Source organism: Falco punctatus (genome assembly GCF_963210335.1).
Source record: "Falco punctatus genome assembly, chromosome: 7".
NCBI classification, from domain to species: domain Eukaryota; kingdom Metazoa; phylum Chordata; class Aves; order Falconiformes; family Falconidae; genus Falco; species Falco punctatus.
Window position 1 is genome coordinate 71,861,623 of NC_137587.1, and position 23,848 is coordinate 71,885,470.

A 23,848-nucleotide genomic window follows, 5' to 3' on the forward strand; every position below is an offset into this window, starting at 1 on the left:
GGCACTGATGTTAATTCGCTTTCCTTACCTAAGTTTTCAATGGTGTAGTATCTCTGTTTATAGTCCACCTTGATGGTCTGTGCATGAGGACTGCCAATGCCGTACCCTATCGCATAGCCTCTCACCACAATGTTCTGGTTTTCAGGTGGAGTCCAGCTCACTACAATACTGGTGACCAGCGGACGGACATGTAAGGAACTTGGAACTTCAGGAACACGAGTTTCTGTTAAAGAAAAATGATGGATTTAAAGGTCTTCTCTTAAATAAAGGTAATTACAAGAAGAGCTGTGAGCTAGTAAGGTCAAACGTAGCACTTCCACTCTGCGTCTGTATTCAAATGAGTACGCTGCGCAGGAGGGAGCTTTACTGTAAAGAGAGCACAAAGAATTCTAATAAGCAGAAGAAAATTAACATAGATTCATATACTAATATATTTTAATAGATCCTCTCTTTAAAAGAAAGGACAGTCGTACTGAGGAAAAGATCAAACCTGCTTCAAGGCAGACTCTTCTGATGTTTGTGCATGTTTTAACCAATTTGTAATTTTTCAAAATATGCACTACATTTATCACGTCCTTCCCCTCCACAAAGAAATCTCCTTTTAGTTCCACCATATTACTTACTTGTGGGCATTAAAATAATTATAACTGAAAACACACTGATGATGAAAGAAAGGCTCCTGAGCTGCTTGTAGGATTAAAGAGAATATTCCAAATCTCTAAGAATTGTCAGTAAACTGTGCTGCAAAGTTTTCTTCTGATTTGTCCTACATTTGTTGCTGTTTAAATCCTTGGGTTTCTTTAACTTAATTCACAAAATATATGCAGGGACTATACAACCATACCACAAGATAAAGAAATACTCAAAGAGTCCATATGAACTATTCAAACCCTACCCCACAAGCAACACAAATCTCATCACAACCCAACAGAGAAATGGAGCGTGGGTCCTTAGTAACAGCAGGGCTTCCACAGCGTGTCCACCGATTCCACTGTAATCCCCCGATATTTTTACTGAAAGTTTTTTCCCCACTGTTGATTAGAATTTAAAAGCAATCTAAAAGCACAACTGTACCTACTAGTGTCCGTACCTTTGTTTTAACTTCTCAAAAATTAAATAAGTACTTTTGTCAGGCCACTGGAGCCTGCCATATGTTGACAGATTATAAATAATTCTATGCAATAGTAAGCTGAGTTCCCCAGTCTAAAATAAAATCAGCTCAGTGTTCTGCTTCCTGCAGGGATTTAATTTTAATGAAACATGCTACATTTATCTAAAAACATTTAATAAAGCACCACAACAGGATTATTTGGATCATAATATGCCACTGGCCTGCTAGCCTGGGGAGTTTATAGTCTCCAGCTGACACAGCTGATCAATTAAAGTTCACAACTATTAAATACAGAAAAGCTACATAATTGCAATAAGAAATGACATTTTTAACTGCACAGAAGTTAGTGCACTGGGGGATAAACTTTGTACAACTGGTTAACGCCTCTTGCATATGTGCTGCTGGGGAGACTTGCACCGCCTCTGCAAAATGACACAGCCCTCCCAACATTAAGTTGTAACAGTCTGGCTCCTGTTTACCTTGATGACACTATAAAGTAAATTGTCTATTTAAATTCAAAAAGCAGCCATGGAATAAAAAGGAATGCCTTACATGTCTGTTGAACCGGAGAAACTGAAGAGTAGCTGTAAATACTTTTGCATGGTATTAAAATTACCCACGAGCTTACTAAAGAAAGAAAAGCATGGTTTTCTGTGATTGATATGAAGAATGGCATGAATATCATGCCTGATCACACCAGGATTTATAGATTTTCAGGTCTGTGTTCCTGGAGGGGCTGGGGGTGCTCAGCCTGGAGAGGAGGGGGCTCGGGGGGACCTTCCCGCTCCCTGCAGCTGCCTGGCAGGGGCTGTAGGCAGGGGGGTCGGTCTCTGCTCCCAAGGAACAAGCAACAGGATGGGAGGGAGCGGCGCCAGGTTGCACCAGGGGAGGGTTAGATTGGATCTCAGGAAAAACTTCTTCCCCGACAGGGTTGTGAGCACTGGAACAGCCGCCCAGGGAAGTGGTTGGGTCACGTATCTCTGGAGGGATTTAAAAGACATGCAGCTGCGGTGCTCAGGGACATGGTTTAGTGTTGGGCTTGGCAGCGCTGGGTTAACGGCTGGGCTTGATGATCTCAGAGGTCTTCTCCAACCTAAATGGTTCTATGATTCTATGTTCCACTGTCTTAGCTGTGAATTTTTATTACTTTATTAATTGTAAAGAATATGCATAAAGAAAAATTGCCTGCAAGGACTGCAACAGTCCAATTTGAAAAAAATTCAAACGAAAAAATCAACACAGAATGAAAAGGTTCTTTTCTTCTGCCCACTTCTGCCCTATTTAAATTGAATCCTGATGGTACCCTCCAGCCAAGTGTTGTTAACTCCAGCAATTCAAAAGCAATTCAAAATTCAAAAGCAGAGTTACATTTTCATTACCTTGTGTAAGTGCTGCCTATTTCACAGAGCTCTACTTCAGACTGGGGAACTAGTGGTTTCTTAAAGCTACAAGGTTGTGTCATATCCAGTTAGAGGAAGACAGACACACAGATGAAGTAATTTCAACTCTAAAATGTAATTTTAAATAACTACAAAACTGAACCCTACTGTTAACGCTGGGATTTTTGCTGTTCTTAAGCAATGGAGAGTAAGCAGTAAGAGGACAAGTATTAAGCTGAGCATCAACTTAGCATAACACAAAGACTGAAGCATGGGCTCTCAAGGGCTTTGATCAGCTGACTGTTGAAGCAATCTTCCAGCAGTGTAGAACAAATACTGAAGCTATTTCATTATTCTGTCTCCCAGCTGCCAGTACAACTGAATCTCAAGCCACACAGATGTGAAAGACATTACTGGGTCCTGTGGCATTAAGCTAGAATGACCCTCCAGAGACTTTTAACACAGCCAAGAGGGAGACCAGCCTCCAAAAAGCATAAGGTAGGTGTGTGCAACAGCACCAATTAAATGCTCTTCTGAAATAGCAACAGTTCACCCAGAATCACTAGCTCCTTGTAGGCACTTCCAAAGGAGTCACCCCAGCCATCCTTCTAGAAAAAGCACTTCTCCCCCATTTTAGCTGCTCTCAGTCAGGTTCTGGGAGATGCCCACAAATTTGCTCATTTGAATTCTGCAAGCATCAGGCTCCTACTTACAAATTATTCTAGTGTAGTAAATACCAAACATCTGGACCAACTATGAAAGGTCAAAATTTTTCACAGAACACTTTCTACTCTTATTGTTGAACTCTGCATTGGAAAAACAAGATGCTAACATGGTTCTGTGTACCACACACCATGAATCTATGGATTTGGTGGAAGGGACTTAATTCTGATGAAAGATAAGGTCCATACTAGTCTACCACTTCTGAAAATACAATGTATCTCCCTTTTCTTTTACAATGGCAAAATAACAATTACTTTAGACTCTTTAGAAAGAGTCTAAGCAAAACCCAAAAAAATTCCCCAAACCAACGCCCAAACCCAATCAATTCAAAAAAGCCACAAAAACAAACAAACAAAACCCCACAAAAAAACCCAAGAAAAATATTTTATGAAAGCATGGCACCAGTTAAACACAGTGGAAAGATTGCAAAGGTCTACGGGCAACATTTCCCACTGTTTCTTTCCTGCTGTGGCATCTCTCTTGCACTTGGCAAAGTTTACAATGCGGAGGCTGCAGCCAGACCGCGTACTGCAGCCCGCAGGACTGCACTCAGCCTGTCAGCACACAGAAAAGCCACCCTGAGCGCACTGGGGTACACATCAGGGGCTTCATTAGCATAACTTAGGTGCTACAGAAATACATAATCACTATTTTACCTCCCCAAAGGAAAACAGTCCTCCTATCTCAGTTTTGTAGCACGTAACCCCCTGCATGATTAACCAGAGGAATTTTATCACAATATAAAAATTGAACCATTATTATTATGCCCTTTATGAAGTACTGAATCACTGACATTGGCATTCATGACTGGGTATTTCTTAGCAGAAAAAACATAGTGCCAACATACAGTACTAGAAAGTGTAAAAGCAGGGTTTAATTTCAAGCCACTTGGCAAGAATTTTATGTCAAAATAGAAATTAATTTCACTTAATCATAAAGCAGATTGTACAATTAGAATACAGTAGAAACAACTGAAAACAATCAGGTTTGCCTTTAAAAAAGGCAAATCAAACTTTAGTGTGCCCTGCCCACGAAATCTAATGTTTTTGATGTCACAAATATGGTCACACTTGTGATCTTACCATCTAGATCACTCTCAAAGGTTTCTGCTGATACCCAGTCGGTAGCTGGTCCGGTACCATTAACAGTCAAGGCAGCTACTCGGAAGCTGTACTCTGTACCTCGTTCAAGACCTAAGAGACAAAGAGTACCCAAGATATCAAACCGGGAATTCCAGCTGTGATCCCAGGAGTCACAGCTCCTAATTAAAAGCCAGGTCTAACCTGACGGGAAGAAGCCTTTCACCCCACACTGCCCCTGGGTGCAACACGGGTCAGGAATGGAAGCAGCACCCACAGCGCAGTGCCGTGAGGAAGCCGACGCCAATCAGGATGTAACAGCCAAACTGGGACCGGAGACAGCCGGGGCTGTGACACTCTGCAGGCTGTCCCTGTGGGCCACTGGAGGAGATTGTGAGGCACTCTTTGCAGCCAGCTCTAATTTCTGGCTATTAATTAGCTTTAAGTGCAGAAGCACCCGCATCCATAACTAAAGCTAGGTATAGACAGCAAGTGATCAAACTGTGCAAACAATTTGTTTACTGTATAGAAAACTGTACAATCAATAATCAAAGCACTATGAAAATGCACTCAAAATTTGATATATGGAACTTCTGTTGCTGGTAAAAACACACTCCGGTTCCCGGCACATATCAACTCCTGCTCTGTGAGAAACAGAAACTTACGGAGTCACAGCTGGAGTTTCAGAGCACAAATCAAAACATCTTGTTAAAAAGTGCATATTCATTTTCCAGAGAGGCACAATTTCTTCTCTTTTGACCAACTGTTCACTTACAGAGATTTAAAAAAAATGAACAAAACATAGTCTTGCTCCTGTTCTCATGTACTCTTCATTTCTGCTAAAGTAAATTCTAGTTCTGGTAACAATATATAATCTATACTAAGCAATGTACTAGTCTGCATTTTTCAAGTGTACAAATAAAGAGAGAATGTAACACATTCATGCCAGAGAGAAGGAAAAAAGGCTGATGTCAGTGAAACTAGGAGGGATGGTTTGCAGAGATGCCCGAGGCAAGAAGTCCACAGGACGCTGAGCTGGGCTTGGCGGTGAGCACTGCGGGGCAGAGCCTGCCTCCCGCGCACCCACACGCAGGCAGCGCAGTCTGCAGGATGCCTGCCCAGACTGCAGGGCTCAGGCATCCTTCTCCATACAGTTCTGACATTTGGGCAGACACCAGGAGCTCAGGACCACCTTCTGCATGCAACCCTGTGCCTTTTACAAAAGATTTTAAAAGGACTTGTCCGGTCTGCTTTGCAAACCAATGGCAAAACTAGGGCTAAAAACCAGGTCACTGAACTCCAATTACCGCTAGCCAGCCCAGAGTTACCGCTAGCCAGCCCACAGTATCCCATTACCTACAAACACTCCTTTTAAGGGTTTTCATTTTTTCTTCCAAGGCAAGAACCCTACATAAACACGTCTCTGAGCCTGAGCCCACTAAAAGCACCTAAAAAACGCCCTTCTGATAACAAATGCTTGCAAATAATAGCTCACCTTCAATTAGCTGCAAGAGCTGGGTGCCACCGATGCTCTCTGTCACATCACTCTTGCGGGACACTTTACGGTAGCGAATTTTGTAGCCAGTGATTTGTCCACTGTGCGTCCCCGCAGGGGGAGGCTGCCAGTGCAGCATGATGCTCTGTGGAAGGCAGAAGGTCAGTACAAAGTCATCGCCGCCCACACAGCCAGAAACTACTCTAGTGCTAATACTTCATGAAACAAGACAGAAAAACGCACATACAGAAAATACCACATTTTTGTACAGTAAATCATAGGCTATTTGTAAAAAAATACCCCCCCTGTGATTCAGCAGCAGCCCAGGTCATACATGTGCCTACAGTTCATCTCTAAGCGCTTCGATCTTATTAGCCCTTCTGATTCCAGTCTCACAAATGGCCCCTGGGGTTTCCCTTTCCATTTCCTTCAAGTTATCTTGAGGTATGGTTTACCTGAGGATCTATCTTTAAGAACTGGTATTTTCTCTAAAGGGTACAAGTTATCTGAACTGTATGTAGTTTATGTGCATTAAGTTATTTATTTTTAATCATACAAGTAGCAGAAGAAGGTAATCTGGAAAAGAGTTTTTGGAAAAAGGCTTTTAAAAAATCTCCAATCATAATCACTGAAGTCACAATGACGGAGTATATAATTTTCTCTTTTGAAGTGCCTGGGACACTATAAATGTGCGTATGTGTGCACACACACTGTAAACAATAGTTAATCAACAGGAACACATTCAAGCTCTGGTGCTTCAGGCCTTTGTGCCTGATTAAACCTCTTCCATAATTAGCCTCCATGCTTGTCATTGTCACAGTCTTCGCTGCATTCCATGATGTACGATCCACAACGGGCTGGAGCTTCTAATGCTTCGAGCCCCACATTCAGATACTCTCCTGCTGCGCAACTCATACACAAATAGCTGAAAAGCAGCATGGTAGAAAAGAGACCCAAAGCAGCTCTAAAATCTGATCGTTCTAAGACCTGCCAGCCTTTTATTTACCCATTAGGAACAGGAAATTCTCCACATCTTACCTTGGAATTCCGTACCTCCAGCGTTAGATTCTGTGGTGGAGCACTGGGGACTAGAAACGTTAAAGGAATTACAACTCCAAAATTTCCATATACTGTATCACACACTGTATTTCCATACACACCTACTCTCTGCTATCGTTCCACCATGAAAGTACAAACCGTTCTGGTTTAAGGCACTATATAACTACGAAATTCTACCAGAGGTACTTTATGACATACAGTGACTAGCTTAGGAGGTTTACATATTTTTCATCACAAAGAACAAACTCACTTTTTATTCAGGTCTTATCACAGATATCTAAATAAAAAAATGTTCTATTTAAAGGATCTTGCCATAAAATCTAAGAAGAGAGATCACATTCAGTAGTTTTCAAAAATCAGATCTTTAATTTATATTTTTGATTCTGGGAACCCGCATTTAAAATTCTAGCCATGGTTTTTATTACCATGTTTTTCTGTAACAGAAAGACCCCTGAGTCAACATGTCTCTGTGCTACCGAAGAGGTGAAGTCCATCACAAAGTAAGTTTCTGCTTCTAAACTTCCGTTCTTCATTAGTTCTTTACTACCTGTAGTAACCTGCTGGTCATGACTGAAATTCCATTAGACAAAAGGGCAAAGCAAGAGAGAACCCGAGACCAAGGAAACCCTGTCCAGCACTTCAGGCTCACACACGTCACCTGAGGGCAGAGATAAGGGTTCCCTGGCAGGAAGGTGAGGCCCCAGCAAAGCAGGAGGACAGAGAGGTAGCAGACTGGGGTAAAGATTGTTCCAGCCCAAATAATGTGTTTTCCAAGTAACTCCCAGGAGCCACAACAGTAACTAAGAGAACAATCCTGAGTGCGTAAAGTGAAAGTAGCCCTGTGGTAAGCAGAAGGTACACCGGGGTGTGGTTAAATAAACACCCCTCTCCCACTATCCCACAACAGCAACGGAGACAAGCAGGATTTGGTTTTCCTTCTCTCTTGCCAGCTGAGCGAAGCCTGAAATCACCAGACCTAGGCTTACGTGCTAGGTCCTTTAAAAAGCCACAAGAGGAGGAAATGAAATGAAGCTTTTTTTGCTGTTTGTTTTACGCAGTTGTTGCCTACTTTCAGAACAACCTGAAAAAGTAGTCTTGGGTTTCACAAGGAGTGGTTAATAATTAATGCACATATTGCAAACTTGGTGAAAGACAATCAGCAGAACACAGGAGACACGCATGTAAATATGTCCATACGCACGTCTCACCACATGCACAGTTCATTTTACGTCAAGGTAAGCTCAGGCTCAGACCAGATTAAGAATTACCCAGGCCAACAAATACAATGGATTTCCCATGGGCCGATATTCCACGCTTTGATAGGAAAGGCACAGCCTACATCCACCTGCGCCGTACAGTAACCCCCGCAGGCAGGAGGCCCGCGACATGCCGATGGTTCAGAGCGGTGCCAGGAGCAGGGAAGGGAGCTGCCCTCCATCGGAGTGTGATGCAGAGCGGCGTTCCTAGCTGTAGTACACCACTGCTTCCTGTGGATCAGGAAGGACCACGAGGAGAGAAACAAAACTTATGAGCAGCCCATAAACCTTGGTTCAAATAGTAACACCAGCAGAGCTATCCTGCAACAAACCACCGGAACAGATTAGGAGCAAAGATCTACATAAAAATGCAGAAGCTTGTTAAATAGAAGCTAAAGGAAGCTTAGAAAAAATCCCTGCAGGAAGCATGGAGATTGCTTCCAGATAGCACAATAAGCAAATGTGTATTGTTCATCCAGAAAAATTTGAGAGACTGAAGGGAGAGAACAGGTGTTAAGCACCAGGGTTATAAGATTGTAAGAAGCAAGGCAACATCCTTCAGAAAGCTTTAGAAAATAGATTTCTGTAGGTTAAATGTGAAAATATAAGTTGGGCCACAAAGAACTTCAGGAAAACTTGAAAATGACATTACAACTAATAGTAAATTCTTCCAGAAAATGAGCTGGAAGCCCTTTGGAGATGCTGTAGAGCTAGACAACGGTCAGGGTATGCCAGAACATGAAAATGCTAAGGACCACACAACGGTCTTCAACTTTGTGTCTGTGCTGAGGAAGGAAGAGGAGAGGCTTCCATAGCACTCTTTACACAGGACTTACAGGATCTCTCAAATGGAAATGTCAGTGTAGGGGATTATGGAAGAGTCAGACACAACAAACAGCAGCTTGCTGCCAGTCAGATGCCACTGATCCAGGGTTTCTCAAGGAACATGGGAATGAAACGGTTGCATGACTTTAAGTAACTGGGAGATGGTAAAGTTGATGCCAGTATTTAGAAGGAGCTCCATTTGAGAAACTTCAAGTAGTAAATCAGAAACCTGTATTAGGCAAATAAACTGAAGCTACAAAAAGCACAAAATCCATAGATCCATGAAGTTATAAATATGTATGTCACTTTTTAAAGGGAAATCCCACATTGCAAACCTGCTGGAGAGCTCTTAAGAAACAAAGCGATGAGGGGAAAGAAATCCTTGCCTGAGAAAACAACTGGCTAAAAGAAAGAGAAGGTGGGTATGCACTGGGAGATGACCTGTGGAGCTCCACCCTGGCATGTGCTGTGACCCGTTTTGTTCAACGCATTCCTAAGTGATGAAAGGGGGATGAGCAGCGAGGTGACAAAAGTTAGTACGGACAAGATCTGATGGTGAAGAAGCACAGGAAGACCTCGGGACATTTTGTGCCTGGATATTAAAGGGGCAGATGAAATTCACAGTAGATAAAGTTACACGCATGGGGAAAATGATCCTTCCTTTACATGCAAAATGGTGGCTCTAAGCAGACCAATGCCACCAAGATCTGTATATCCCAAAAATGTCACCTCAGTGTTCAGAATGAGCCAAACATGTCAGTCAAATGCTGGTGATTACACACTTGCATCTTCGATACAGCTTCAGTCCCTTCTACCTCCACTGTTAGAAGGATATAGGAGAAAAGAAACAGAAAAAAGTTCAGCAAAGGGCAATGAAGGTTGAAACAGCTTTCACAAAACAAACAGCTAACCATTTCTGTGGCTTTGGAACCTGGAAAAGCTGAATGAGGGAGAATGCAGCAAAGGGCTACAAAATGAGCAGTGGGACAGAGAGGGCTGGTGGACACTGGTTATTCCCTCTTCCAGGCAGTACAGCCATAGGCAACAAATGGCACTGGCACACAGCAGCTTCAGAACAGAGAAAAAGGGGTGATTTTTCCACAGAAAACGTATTTGTAGAATCTCTGTCAACTTGACGCGGTGGATGATGCAAGCTGACATGGGTTTAAGAGGATGCCGGCAGGGTTTTATGGAAAAGAAACTGAATTAGTAAACACACAGAAACCACTGCAGAGTCAAGAAGTCCCACAGAAGCAAACTTGTGAACACTGACAGCATTTAGGACAATACTCCTCTCTGCTCATCTGTTCCACTTTTGGTCACTCCTGGAGAGAGGATTCCAGGCTAGGCTCATTTTGGTCTGGCTGTTCTTTTATGTAAACAAACTTCTCTATAAAAAATAACAGTTAACATTAACTGGTCTTTCTACAATTGTTTATATATCCTTATCTGCTCCCATTACCACTTTATTTGCTTTATACAAAATACCATTACCACTTCCTGCTTTCATTATTATATGCAATTGATTTAGTAGTATCTGTGCTGGAGCCCAAAGACACGCACCATTTTCCCATACGACCACAATGAAAATAAAAAACCTCCAAAAGCAAAAGTCTGCTTTATGTAAAATTAGTATAGAACCTAAAAAATAATTTGGAGTTGTTGCATTCAATATAGTTGTTTTTCTGTCTGCTCTTAATACTTTGTAAACTCAATAACCCATGAAGTAAACTCCTGACATTGAGATGAAGGACACTGTTGTTTCATAATCAGAATCCCAGGTACTTCTGCAGGTACAGTAATTTTCCTTCACCCAATCTGGAAAGCCTCCGGGGGAACGTGCACCATGTGTGGCCATAGGCAACAACAACGTTATCAGTAAAATAGTGCAACAATGAGCAAAAACCTAGTCTGGTTAAAAATTCACTTTAAAGAAAATTACCAGATAATTCCTAACCAAAAAAAAAAAAAAAAAAAAGGAATAAAGCAGCTCACCATCTGACAATGTTCGTACAACAACATCTTGGGTTGAGACACCAGGACCATGTTTATTGTAAGCTACCACTCGGAAACTGTACTCCGTGTATTTCTTTAATCCATTAATGGTATAGGAGAGTCCTCCTACATCAACATCCTGTTCATAAAGAAACATACATACAAGCCAAGGTCAGAATCAGGTCTGCAACTATTATACACGTCTTAAGAATTTCAGTACAGTAATACTCAAAGCAGGAATGACATCTTTCTGTAGCACCTGTGGATCAAACCCACAGCTTATACAGCAAGGTCTTGTAAAGATGCTAACAGTGAGCTTGCAAGGGAAAATCCTACCTATCTGATTTAAATTGTAACATGGACTCTGGTTCTGTAAATGAAAAGAGATCTGGCCTATATAGTAAAAATTACTACTATATTTTGAACACTGGGATGCAGAATTAGAAAAGGTAATTTTACCTGAGCAATACAACATTCCTATTTAAAAACTGATGGAAGAATTATTTTGAAAGCTCACAAAGATATTCTTCCCTTAGCTTTTTACAGCTTGAATCGTATGTAATCAGATGGGAAATTAAATGATTGGGATTAATCCTCTCAAAGCTGTGATTATTCTCAAGTGGCAGCCTATACTTCTACAGAACATACTGGATTCTTCCAGTAAACTCCTAAGAAAATGTAATCAATTAGACACTCAGCAGTATCAAAAAAACAATCACTGGATCAAAGAACTCAAGAAGTAACAACAGTTCAGATAAGGGATCTTGCTAAGATCAGTAGTTAGACTGCTTTACTGAAAAACAGCAAACCTATAAAACCTATGCCAATCCGTTACATTACGTGAAGCAGAACCGTTAAATAATGACACAGCTGTTAAGTGCACTCTCTCGTTAGCACAATATAACAGACTTCCCCAAAAGGTACTTGATACTGATAAATATCTAAATAAGCCATCACAAAAAAACCCTGTTTTAATTCTAGGATACATACATTTCATGCTGTATTTTTAATTTTAAGTATTTTTTAGGCTAATGGATTCAGTCTATCAGAAAAATGAACACTTCACAAGGTGTTTCTAGAAATTTAAGGTAAAACCCTAATGAAAGAAAAAAGGCCATTACTGGCATTGTATCTGACATGGGAAGAGCCAAGCTCTGTACCTGCTCAGTGTCCTGCCCCTTCTCCATGTAATAGAGCTTGTAGTTCTGGATCTCTCCATTGCCAGACAAGGGTGTCTCCCAGGTGACAGTAACGGAGGTGGGTGAACTGGCGAACGCTCGGATATTGGGCGCTGGACCAGGAAGCTGAACTGAAATGTAAGCACAAAACTGCTCGTCACCAGGCCTAACCAACAGCGCTTTCAGCAGCTGATTATTGTAGCATCAACCTCACTATAAATCAACCCCGGTTAAAAGATGGGTATTTGGTCACATTTCAGCCTCTCACATGGATTCACTGGGGAGTATAAAAGTGGGACCAAATTTCTGGGCGAGCTCCTGCTCCCTACTCCTTTTGTCCTGAATGATCCTACAAATGACAGACTTCACATTTTCTTGAAGTTCTCCTTTTTTCCTCTTTCAGTTAATGACAAATTAAAAGTACTCCTCTTACAATGGCAAGTTCAGAAAATTTAACAAGGAGTGTCTTATCAGTATTTCTTAATGGCAAAAATAAATCATGGAAGTTCACCAACTTGGAAAATAATTCTGAAACTATGGTCTGCAAGTGCAACTTCTAAGAGTATTGACTTCTTCTGGGAAAGGTCATGAATGGGAAAAAAAAAAAAAAAGAAGAATAAATCGATCTGAAAGTCAAGAAGACTCAAAATATTTACAGCTTACCCTCAGGCTGGGTGGCCACCTTGAGCGGCGCTGAGCTATCTCCAGGGCCGTGCCTGTTCTGAGCCACAACTCGAAACACATAAACTGTTTCTGGCATCAGGTTTTGGATTGTCACTTGTGTCTCTCCAGGACGACTCGTATTTTCAACGCGTTCCCTTTAGGAAACAAAAGGTTTGGGCACAGAAACAATCACCGATTAGTAACAGAGTTTTTCAGGGGTAAATAAAGGAATAGTTGCTACTAAGATGTGTCCCATCTGAATATATCCAGTGTGTTAATGACATGGTTATTTATACTGTGCTGACTACACAATAGAGCAATAATATGCCAAAATTGATGGTGATAAACAGCTTGTGCTTTTGTAACTTTTCTTCAGAAAAAAACCATGCACTGAAGTAGAAGAATAAGAGATACTCAACATCACAAAATTCAGAGTAGTTTCTTTGTTATTCTTGTAACAACACATGGTAATTTGTAGTGACAGTTTGTCCTACTACTCTGAAGCCAGAGAAAAAAAATACTTAAGCAGCATACAGAGAGTCTGGCAAGATTCAAGCCATTTTTGTTAATATTGTGGGGCTGGTTTTGCGGTATTTTTCAAAGAAACTGTTTTAATATAGTATTCTACCTCCAAACGGTACTTAGTTCCTCCCTAATATTTACACTTTTTGAGAACACCCACCGGCTCTGACGCCGCAGCCAGGCCGACAGCTGTGGCGCTTACACTACCATCGCAGGAGGACTCGCGCCAACACAAGGCAGTGCCTGCCCGCGCTGCCCGCACTGCCTGCACTGCCCACGCTGCCTGCCCTGCCCGCGCTGCCCCCGCACCGCACGCTGGGAGCGGGCGCCGGGGGCTCAGCCGCGCCCACGGGACGACATGACGCCACGCCAAGGGGGCACAACTGGGCCTGGCCAGCTGCCAGCCCCTGAAGATTGGGCACACTCTGCGAAGCAGCACTGCTGGCAGGCTCAGCAAAAAGGGTGACATTTTGCAAGCTGAAAGCTGTGATCAAGTTGGAAGGATCCACTTTGTGTGCCGAGGCAACGGGAAGGATCACCGCCACTGCCGGCAGAGCCGGGGAACTCAGCCCTCCTCATCCGCCGGGTGCAGGCACATGAGAAGATTAATCATCAACTAACGCAGCCTTTATTTCCAAGACAATTGCTGCTGTCACGCAAAGGTTCACAGAGCTGCCCCTGGGTAATGACATCTACACCCTGTCCTTTCCCGAAAAGAAGCTCCCTACACCCTGCAAATACAAATACAGTGTTACAAAAGAAGAAATCAAAAACTTCCCCACTGAGAAAATAAAAGGAAAATGCAACTGCTTACAACGCAATCGTCTCCCTTTTGTCTGCTAGACTTTGTTGAGCTGCACAGCAGAGGGCAGACGATTCTCATCCTGACGATTAGCTGCTATTAAATCATTTTTAATGCAGAAGCCCAGGCAAAATTATTTCACAGTGTCCCCTTTCCTACCTTCCAGCCATTCGACTTCAGTCTATACCACAGAAGTATGATGCTAAAATCCCCATTTTTAATTTATTTCTTTTTAAATCAACTGATACAGATGATTTAGCATAACTTAGTTGAAAAACATTTTGAAATCCCTGTTGATTTCTGCACTATTACATTGTATCTATAGAGAGGGAAACAATACACTTACTGTAACTACAGACCTATTTAGATACATTTTCTAGAATGTTCTCCTTCATGAAAGTTGAGCTAAAATGTCATTCTGTAAACAGCTTATTTCAGATTATTAATTTCCATCATTACATGAAGAGCATCATTACAGCATATCTGAATCTAAAATGTTTACAGAAGATTTTTCTTCTTTTAATGTTTATAAAATATTTTTTTAAAGAAGGAAGCTGACAGAGAAGTGAGACACACACTAAACAAATATCACAGCCAATACAGAATGAAACTGGAAGGCGAGGGAAGAGACAGATACTCTCCCTCACTAACTTTTCCAGTTACAGCTAGTGCAAAATGTCTGGTTGAAAATGCATTTTCAAATGGGCAGTTTCCTTTAAGATGTGCCTTTGCTACCACAACGGTAACTGAAAACGCAGAATAAGCGCCAACTGATTCACAGCTGTGGAATAACATTCGTCTCCCACTGACATGCAAAATATATTGCGTTTTCTGCCTCAAGTTTAAATGCACTCACTGATTTTTATCTAGAGAAAACCCCTCAGCAATCCAAGATTATTACTTAAATTTTTAAAAAATAATAATAATCAGAATTATTTTAATGGAAAGACAACATTTCTCAAAAAATAGACATGTCAAAGTATTACAATTTTCAGTAATAACTAGGAACTGTGCCTGCCTTCCCTTGCAACAGTATGTTAAAAATATGTTGAGATTAATCTAATTAAGCGCTACATGAATCTCTCATTTATGCCCTTTCTAAGGGAGCCTTGAGCACCTTTTATGAGCTGTGATGTGTTTAGGTAGGCATAATAGGTAACAAAACAGATGGTCTATATAAATAACTATATTACCCTACAGAACATTATGACTATTCTAACTCATTCCAGTTTAATCCCCAATTAAAGAGCTTTGTAAACTAGAGTTAAAGTTTAAAATAGCTATCAAGTACTTAAGAGAAAAAGCCTACAGTTCAAACCCAGAAACAAGCATTAATCTGGAAATGTGAAGTTTAAAGTTACACTTATACATAAAAAACAACCTTCAGGGAATTATTAAGAAGTGAGTATCATCCGTGCCAGCCACGTCAGCTGCAGAGCCTGGCGGTGTGCTCAGAGAGGCGTTCCTGATTGTGATTACACACAACTGAACTGCATTCTGTGCTCGAAGTGCAGTGTTGAACTGAGGGTTTCATATTATTTGAATATCTCACATGCGTAATTTACCCTCTTGGTAATCCCGGTTCATAGAATTACACCTCCCTTTGCCCCCCCAACACATCTGAATTTTCATACCTTTTTCAGGGCAACTGTCTTCAGTTTGGAACGCAAGGATGAAATAACTACATAACTATACGATCTATAAGGAAGGCAGTAGTTTCCATCTGATGAGATTACTTTGGTTTTTCTAGAGGTGCAACAACAAAGCCATGAGGCACACACTCCATTTCACGTGACTGCCTCAATGGCACCTGACATCAGGACAGCATGGAGACATGCCACAGCCAGTGACATCCCGCAGCCAGTGAAAGCAGCAGAAACAAGCTGCCCTCACGGCGGATTTCCATGCTTTGAAATGCTCCTCTTACACGGATAGTTTTGATTTCTGTGGTGAGAGTAACCTCCAGGCTCTTCAGATCTCTATTCTCACTCACTCCTCAGCAGACCCTACGTACCATCAAACCCAGCTTTCATCATCTCAGAAGCAGTAAAAGCGGCCACTGCAACTTTGGCAGCATTTGCATTTTTGCTGTAATTCCTTGTTTGCTGCCACTTCCAACTCTGCCGGTACATTCAGCTCGGGGGCCGATGTTCTGCAAGCAGACAGCGAGTCCAAAACGTGCAGCCCAGGACTTCAGGGGGGCAGGGGACACCCTCCAGGCAGCTGAGGAGTCGGTGGCACGACGCTGCCATGGGGCACGGGAAGAGCCTTTCGCAGGGGCGCCCCGCGGTGACGGGGGAGTCACGCTCCCCCCCCTTGCAGTACCCTACATTCCAGGGCACAGTTAAGGAAACCTCGTGTTTCTCTGTGCATCTCCTTTCCCTGCACAGGTACAGGGGGTGTAAATCAGCGGTGGCAGAGGCAGCCGGTCCCTCAGGAACCACACGGCTCACATACTGCGGTTAAGTGCTGCTGCAGTTCACGGTATGAAGATGACTCCCTACAGCCCTTTAAAAATGGTTCAGCAAGGTCAGAATATCCAGCTAACCCATGCCATATGATACGTCATTTTTTTTTTCATTTTTCACAAGCCTGATTTAAGTTAAATAAATCAAATACCTGGTTTGATGACTGTTCAAATACAAGTGAGGAGGAGACAACAGTTAGGTTACTAAAGATCCAGTAATGCAGGCAATGAAAATGGTACATGTGGGCAATGATATAACAGGATGAGAAGATGGCACATACGCACTTAAAACTGCAGCAAAGATATAGGATCATGCATAATTCAAGGACAACAAAGTGATCCTTTAAGCAGTGTTTTACAATGCTGAGAAAGGAAGGTTGCACATCCAGCCATGACTTCCAAATTGACTGATCTCCAACGGCCTAGGTGTGTGACACGCTCATCTACGGTTTTATTCAGTAACCAAGCGGCATTTCCACAAGGCCACATTTGACCAACCGGTCAAAAAGTACCACATAACTGTTGGTTGGTTTGTTTTTGTTTTTTTTTAAATTGTATTGTTCTCATTCTTTAAATCCAGGTTGAAAGGCACGATTTCACAGTATTTGAAAACCAGTCTGTGAGTTGTGTCGTATCAACTGTCTTTGTAAGACATTAAAAAAAAACCCACTCAAAAAACAACAAAAAAACCACCAAAAAAAGGAAACACAAAAAACCCTTCAAAAATCCAAAGGAGTGGTAAAGTTGAGAAAATGGCGAGTATGTGCTAATGCAGGGCTTTCAGAGCCTGCTTTGAACCCTGATCCAGAAGGGGCTTAAGCAAACAAAGATCTCACTGAAGTCAGTGAAACCACCTGCTTACATATAAGCACCCGCTTAAGTGCTTTGCTGTGTAAACTTTCTGTGGACTGCATTAACCCCAGCCCGGAGCGCTGCGCTGCCAGAACTGAAAACAGCCGTTTCTGCAGATTGTCCTATAATTTCCTAATTTATTCACCACAAATTATGTGATTCCTCTTACCCTTTGTTCTGCTAATGCTTTTGGCCCAAGCGGAATGTTTTCTAGATTTCGATACTCTGGTACGTAGTGGAAAGGGATGCATTTTGTTCCCTCCAAAGCAGCACAGGGAGAGGCATGAAGCCGTCTCCAGCAAATCACTTTTTAAAAACCAGCGGGCAGAGTGGTTACAGCCAGGAACGTGGAGGAGAAGCAGCACAAAGCAAGAGTGCCTGGCAAGATCCCACCTTTTCTCCTGTCTCACTTAAAATATTGCCAATATGAATGAATATTACCAAAAGAAATAGAAAAACAACATTTGTGAGGCAAAGAATTTTATTAATTGCCTCAGCTAATCCTCGTGAGCCTGGACAAGATGTCTACCCACAGAATTAAGAAAGAGTGGCAATTCACCATACGCAGTAGTGCGTTTTATCTTCTCTTCAAATGACTTTGAGTCTTACGCTCTAGTCAGTAAGTAGATAGATAATTTTCTCTTGAGTAATAAATCTGATAAGCAAGCTAATTTGCAATTAATTAAGCATTGCTTAAAATTATTGTTAGCTTCAACTTCTTCCAACTTATCACAACAATTTGAAACTGCAGTTGCGAGTGGTAGATCCCATCAGCAAGAAAAAGGGGTAGATTGAACTAAACCTTTGGGATAATCTGTCAGAAACTTATGAACGCTTCACACTCATGAAATTTCAATTTATAGGGATTAATAGGAAAGAATCGACATTTAACTGACACCTACCACACTGTTCTCTCTAGAACGAGACTGCACTTACAGGGTTTTAAAGCAGGAGGTGACTGCTTGCTCTCAACAGCACGTGGTTTGACTGGAGGACGTTTCCATGCCTGCTGTGGATGGCATTTATAGCAGTGTCAGTGCCCCTGAAGAGGTGTTACCGTCTGTGCTTGCTCTTACTTTCTAAGCAGCCTGCTGAAAGCAGGTAGCAACTGTCTCCAGTCAAAAACACGCACAACCATTGCCCCTACGAATACACATTATGCAGCAACAAAGCAAATCAAACCGCACTTCCTCTGATCAGGGTGCCGGAGGGAAGGGAACCCCTCGGACTCCGCAGCATTTGACTTTGAGCATTAAAGCCTGAAGGTTTATAGTGCTTTAAGCAAAGCTAGCATGAAGAAGAGTCATGAAATACCACGACCCATTTTGCACATCGAGATCTTTACCTGTTTATACCTTCCTTGGTGTAGAAGATTGAATAGGTGAGGTTGTCTCCTTGAGGGTCTGATACAGGTGTCCGCCACGTCAGTCTGATGAAGCGGGTGGAGACGAGGGTGGCCACGACGTCCCGCGGGGCTGAAGGCAGTGGTCCTGTTGTAGCTGGTGCTAGATGGTCATTAGTGGCACTGGTCAGTGAAGTGGGAGGTAATGTTGGGATGGCAACATCTTGTCATGTGCAAACATTGGGGAATATGAAGGGCAAACATCACCACGGTTTTAAAAAAAGAAAACAGAAAAAAACACAAAAGAAATAAACAAAACCACGATGGGAAACAAAAGAAAATGAACACACACAAAAAAGGCCATTAAACTGAAGGCTGACATGCAGGCAAAGGTAACTACTGAAAACTAATGGGAAGTATTAAAGGACACGTCACTTTCGAGCAAGCAGACCAGGTCTCCATTGTAATGGAAGTGGCAAGGGAACGGGAAGGGTGAAAACTGAGGATAAAATATGACCTCGTAAGAGGACATACCAGCAGCAAACAATATTTTCATTTCTTTGTAAACCAGATGCAATACCAAACGTTTACCAATTAAACCCCCCCAACTTACATTATTTATGCAAAAATACATCCGGACCCAATTTTCTACTTTATTTCAGTAACATGCAGAATTAATTTATAGTCTTCTCAATCATAAAAAAAATGACAGACAGATACACAAAATTTACTTAAGAAGTGCAAACTCATCCAGGCTGTGCAATTAAGCACTGAAGTCAATTCACGCGGTAAGTGGTTTCTGAACTGGTTGGGTTCTACCACTGCCAATGGTAATGTGGTGACAAACTCGGCATGGCAGTGGAAATACGGACTTTTTCCTAACTTTCACTAAGGTCACCGTTTTCTTTCCATCAATGCTTCTCCTCCCTCTCGTAACATATATTACATCATTTCACAAAGACACTAACAAGCATAAACAAGTCTTGCTTTGTATTATATGAAGACTTTACAAACTTTTTTGTGGCAAGTCATGTATGTCTTCCCGTATTACTACTTTAAAGTGAGGACAAATCCCTGGGATTATTGCATTAAAAGGCTGGCAAGTTAACAGCGCAAGCTGTAACGTACAAATAGCTGTTCTCCAAATCATATTAAAGCAATCCATCCAGTAAATCTAACAGTAATATTCTGAGCAGCTGGACCCCAATTACCACAGAGTATTACTGGAAGCACAGTTAGTAACAAAACCCTAAAGCTCAGGATGCCCTGAATTTGTCTGGATTCTGAACTATTTCCCAAGATTAAGCCATCCAATGACATTTTCCACATGGGAATCTATGCTGCCAAATACATTTATTCGTTTATTAATTAGGGAAACTAACTCAAATGGCTCAGACTTTCCCCAGAATGAAGTTCAGGACTAGTACACTTTTTGGTGAGAGCAGCAGCATCTCCACCTAACGTACCAGCAGAACACATGAACTTGTGCCTTGATAGACGAGGAGAAAACTGCGCACAAAAAACCTAAATAAACCAGAAATCTTTATCTGGATGACCACACCTTCAAGCAGACACACATCTCAGCCACACTGAGAAGTTCATCATCCACAACAACCTGATTTTAAATTCTAAAAAAACCCTTGTCAAGCAAAGAATCATCTCACATGCAAGTCTTGAATGGGCAGAACTGTCTCTTTTTCTGTTTCTATTTCTTAAGCAGCTGCTGACAGCGGTGGAAGAACACACCATTGGCTTTGATCAGATTTGCAGAATGCAGTGAAGCGTGTGGGCAGACGTGTGAGACCCTCCATTGCTCCACGTGACCGGTACCGCCCACAGCACCACAGGGACCGGGGGACTTCTTGGAACCAGCAACCACCACAGACGAGGCCCAGCTCCACAGGGACACTGGCCGCGTCCTCCCACCCTTCCCATGTCCCGGTGTGCCTGTCACTGCTCTATCGCACCTTCCACCTTTCCTGAAGCTCTCGTTCACGTCTTATCTCCTCTCCAAGATACTGTCCATGCTGTCAGCTGGGAAAGTTACACTCCCCCAACAAGTACACACAATCGTCAGTTTTATTTTAATTACACAGTTCTTCTTGCTTTCATACTAACATCAAGACTTTTTACTTCAATACCCGTATCTTTATAGGACTCTGCAAGACTCCCAGAGCCAGGTACATACATATTTTGGTCCTGAAATACAGATCACAGGAAGAGAAGTACTCAAGCATATCTTCCTAATTATCCTTTCCATAGCCACAGACCACAATTAAGTATTCACCAGCACCCCGCTCCTGATAAATAGACTACACCATTAATTTCACATTCACTGCAAAATCTGAACTATTTTTATGTTCCCTAATTAGATTTGCTGCAGAAATGCACCGCGTTTTAGCTCTTCTGGCCGCAGACCGGGCCCCTGTGCCCCCAGGAACAGCCCCACTACCACAGCCCGCTCAGCACAGGGCATGCACTGCACAGCTCCATCCCTGCTCCCTGCTACAGGACAACATCCCAAGGAGCAGCAGCAGCAGCTCGGGGCAGAAACTGCTCTAGCTAGTCATCGGCACTTACAGTTACCACTATAACCTTACTCCAACCTGCAACATCACCATTTCTCCAAGCTTTGTGGACAACTTCTCAGCACCAGCACTGGGTGACCCAGCAGAAGGGATGCTCTCCTACGTTTGCTATTCATAAATAAGGAAAATGTCTTCAGAGATTTGACAGTCAGTGGCATCCGTAGCTGAAATGACCCTCAGATGGTAGAATCCAAGACCGTGAGGAACCTGAGGAAGGCATTTGGCATAATCAAGACACTGAACTACACGAAAAGAAAACTGAGCGTGGTCACAGGACACATGCAATCCCGTGGGTGGCTGCACTCATGGACGACAAAGGTCAGGAGAGCTTGCTGGTCTTCAGGGGCAAAGCACTCACAACCCCAGAATGATCTGCTTCCCCGCATGCAAGAAAACAAATGGGCATGGCCAGATGGCAGCAGGTCTGCGAACTGCTGGCCTGGCTTAAGCACAGAAAACGTGAAGGAACCAAAGCCCGAGACCAACGTGGCTGACCTAATGAAACACAGAAACGATCCAGGCATGCAGGCGTGGAATTGGGAAGGCTAAATCTGGGCTGGAGGGGCGGGCGGTGGGGGGAGCAGGGCGGGCCAGCCCAGCAGGCTCCCAGTGGCGCTGGTGGGGGGGCAGCCCAGTAACGGGTGGCACCACCTGGGGCTTCATGCTGCGACGGGAGGGGTCGTATCTTCATCGGTGACCGGGACGACAGGACAGAGATTATTCGTGGCGAGTTTGCGGGTTGTACTGGATCGGGAGGAGCAGCAGCTACACTGCGGAGAGAGGGACCCGGCGGGCTGGAGGAGCCGGTGGGAAGCTCAGAGCGCAGCCCTGGCAGACGTGCATTCCGGCACCGGGGTCAGGGGATCTTCCCAACTATCAGCACTCTGCCCCTAGATGACAATGAGTGCCAACTCAGTATCGCGTTTATGGTCCCAGTTACACCAGCCAGGCTTCTCGCGTTTTTCGATTTGAGCCCATGTCAACAGTTCCTTTGGACTGGAGACGTACTCGCTGCACCTATGGTTACTGCTCCCACATCACGCTTTCACTGAGGAACAAGGTACGGTATTCTGCACAAACCTCCCTGGTGCCTACGGCTCCCAGCATCTTTCTCAGAGTGTCTGCTTGATTGACTTCCATTTCATTTCAAATTTGTGTTCGCTTTACACTTCAACTGAATATTTTTCCCTTGCAGAGAGCTTTAATTTCCTACCCTTCTGTTAACTAATTACATTCATAAGATTATTTAAAACCATGAAACAATTTGAGGAATAATCTGTAGGGAAGCTGTTATAAAAACAAACTTGTGTTTTACAGCTGCATCAGCCAAATGTCTTCTGAAGTAACATCTTCTGAACCATTCTGGTGAACTCTTTGATTGATTGCTTCACACATTTATTAAAACTATTTAACATATGAAGCGCCTCCATTTCTTAAAAAGACAGTTAATAAGACACTTCGTATCCAGCACAACAGGCAGTTGCTACTTCAATACACAAATTCCTTATAACCATGTTACGTGTGTGTATATATACACACACACACACGTAACAATTCAGTTGTTCGTGTTACCTCCAGGAAGACTGCAGGAGACTGATTTCTACTGTATGGACTTAGAGAGAACGAAAGTCCAAAGAACAGCATCAGACTGCCGTTCTTGGGTACAGTAGCAGAGTTTTTAGAGCTTGAAATGCAAACCACATCTTCCATCACCTTACATTAATACTTTGCCTTCTCTCAAGTGTCTTGGTTATGTTGTCAGGTGATCTGCTTCAAATTACATGTTCTTGATGCAAAATGTGTACCTTACCTATCTTTAAAAATCATTCTGTTTAGTTCAAGTGTAATTTTAAAAATATTTGTATTATTAAATCTAACAAAATGCTGAAATTTCTCTAAGGAAAAATACTCACCTGAAAAATTTTAAAAATTCATCTGCTTAATCTAATACACACCCCACATACTCATGCATTTGTCTTCCCATACAATGAGACAGATCCACCTTTCACTTAAGTGGTCAGCACACACACAGTGCTTGAAGAACCGGCAGGCATCAAGATGAGGAGTCTGGAAGAGCTGCCAAGGTTTCCTAGGTTAACAGAAACCCAGTTCTATCCTCACACAAGACTCAAAACCAGAAATATTCCTTCTGACAGCATTATAGGTAGATTGGTCAAACAACAAAAAACTAGTGGCGTCTGAAAAATAAACTGTGAACCCAATGAAAGCACAAAGGACTTGTAAATCGTACAAGTAGGGTAAGCAATGAATAGGCAAGAAAACTCACCCACTGAAAGCTGCAATTAAATACCAGCTTGGTAGCAATTTGGTACTGCTGATAGCTGTGGATTGTATTTAGAGGACTAGGTTATTTCCTTTCCTTTCCCCCCATTCTTCCTCAAAATGCCTGGAGTGCCATTACAAACTGATTCGTACACAGCCATGTGAGCAGAATGCTCAGCAGTGCAGAGCTGTGTTAATGAGTAATTAGACTAAAATTAGTTTTAATGCC

At 42.5% G+C, this 23,848-nt stretch overlaps 1 protein-coding gene across 8 annotated transcripts in view; it reads right to left on the reverse strand.

Moving 5' to 3' along the window:
* NEO1 (neogenin 1) overlaps positions 1 to 23,848 on the reverse strand; it is a 212,538-nt gene that overhangs the window by 33,852 nt on the left and 154,838 nt on the right. For 5 of the 8 annotated variants that reach the window (XM_080395151.1, XM_080395145.1, XM_080395149.1 and 2 more), the window contains exons 8-15: positions 18,752 to 18,971; positions 12,764 to 12,918; positions 12,083 to 12,231; positions 10,923 to 11,061; positions 6,826 to 6,875; positions 5,788 to 5,932; positions 4,296 to 4,406; positions 29 to 223 (exon numbers count right to left, since the gene is read on the reverse strand). In XM_080395151.1, coding sequence (XP_080251277.1) covers positions 29 to 223; positions 4,296 to 4,406; positions 5,788 to 5,932; positions 6,826 to 6,875; positions 10,923 to 11,061; positions 12,083 to 12,231; positions 12,764 to 12,918; positions 18,752 to 18,971 — 1,164 coding nt within the window. The remainder of the gene's footprint in view (positions 1 to 28; positions 224 to 4,295; positions 4,407 to 5,787; positions 5,933 to 6,825; positions 6,876 to 10,922; positions 11,062 to 12,082; positions 12,232 to 12,763; positions 12,919 to 18,751; positions 18,972 to 23,848) is intronic. The other 3 variants (XM_080395152.1, XM_080395150.1, XM_080395148.1) reach the window with 1 other exon arrangement.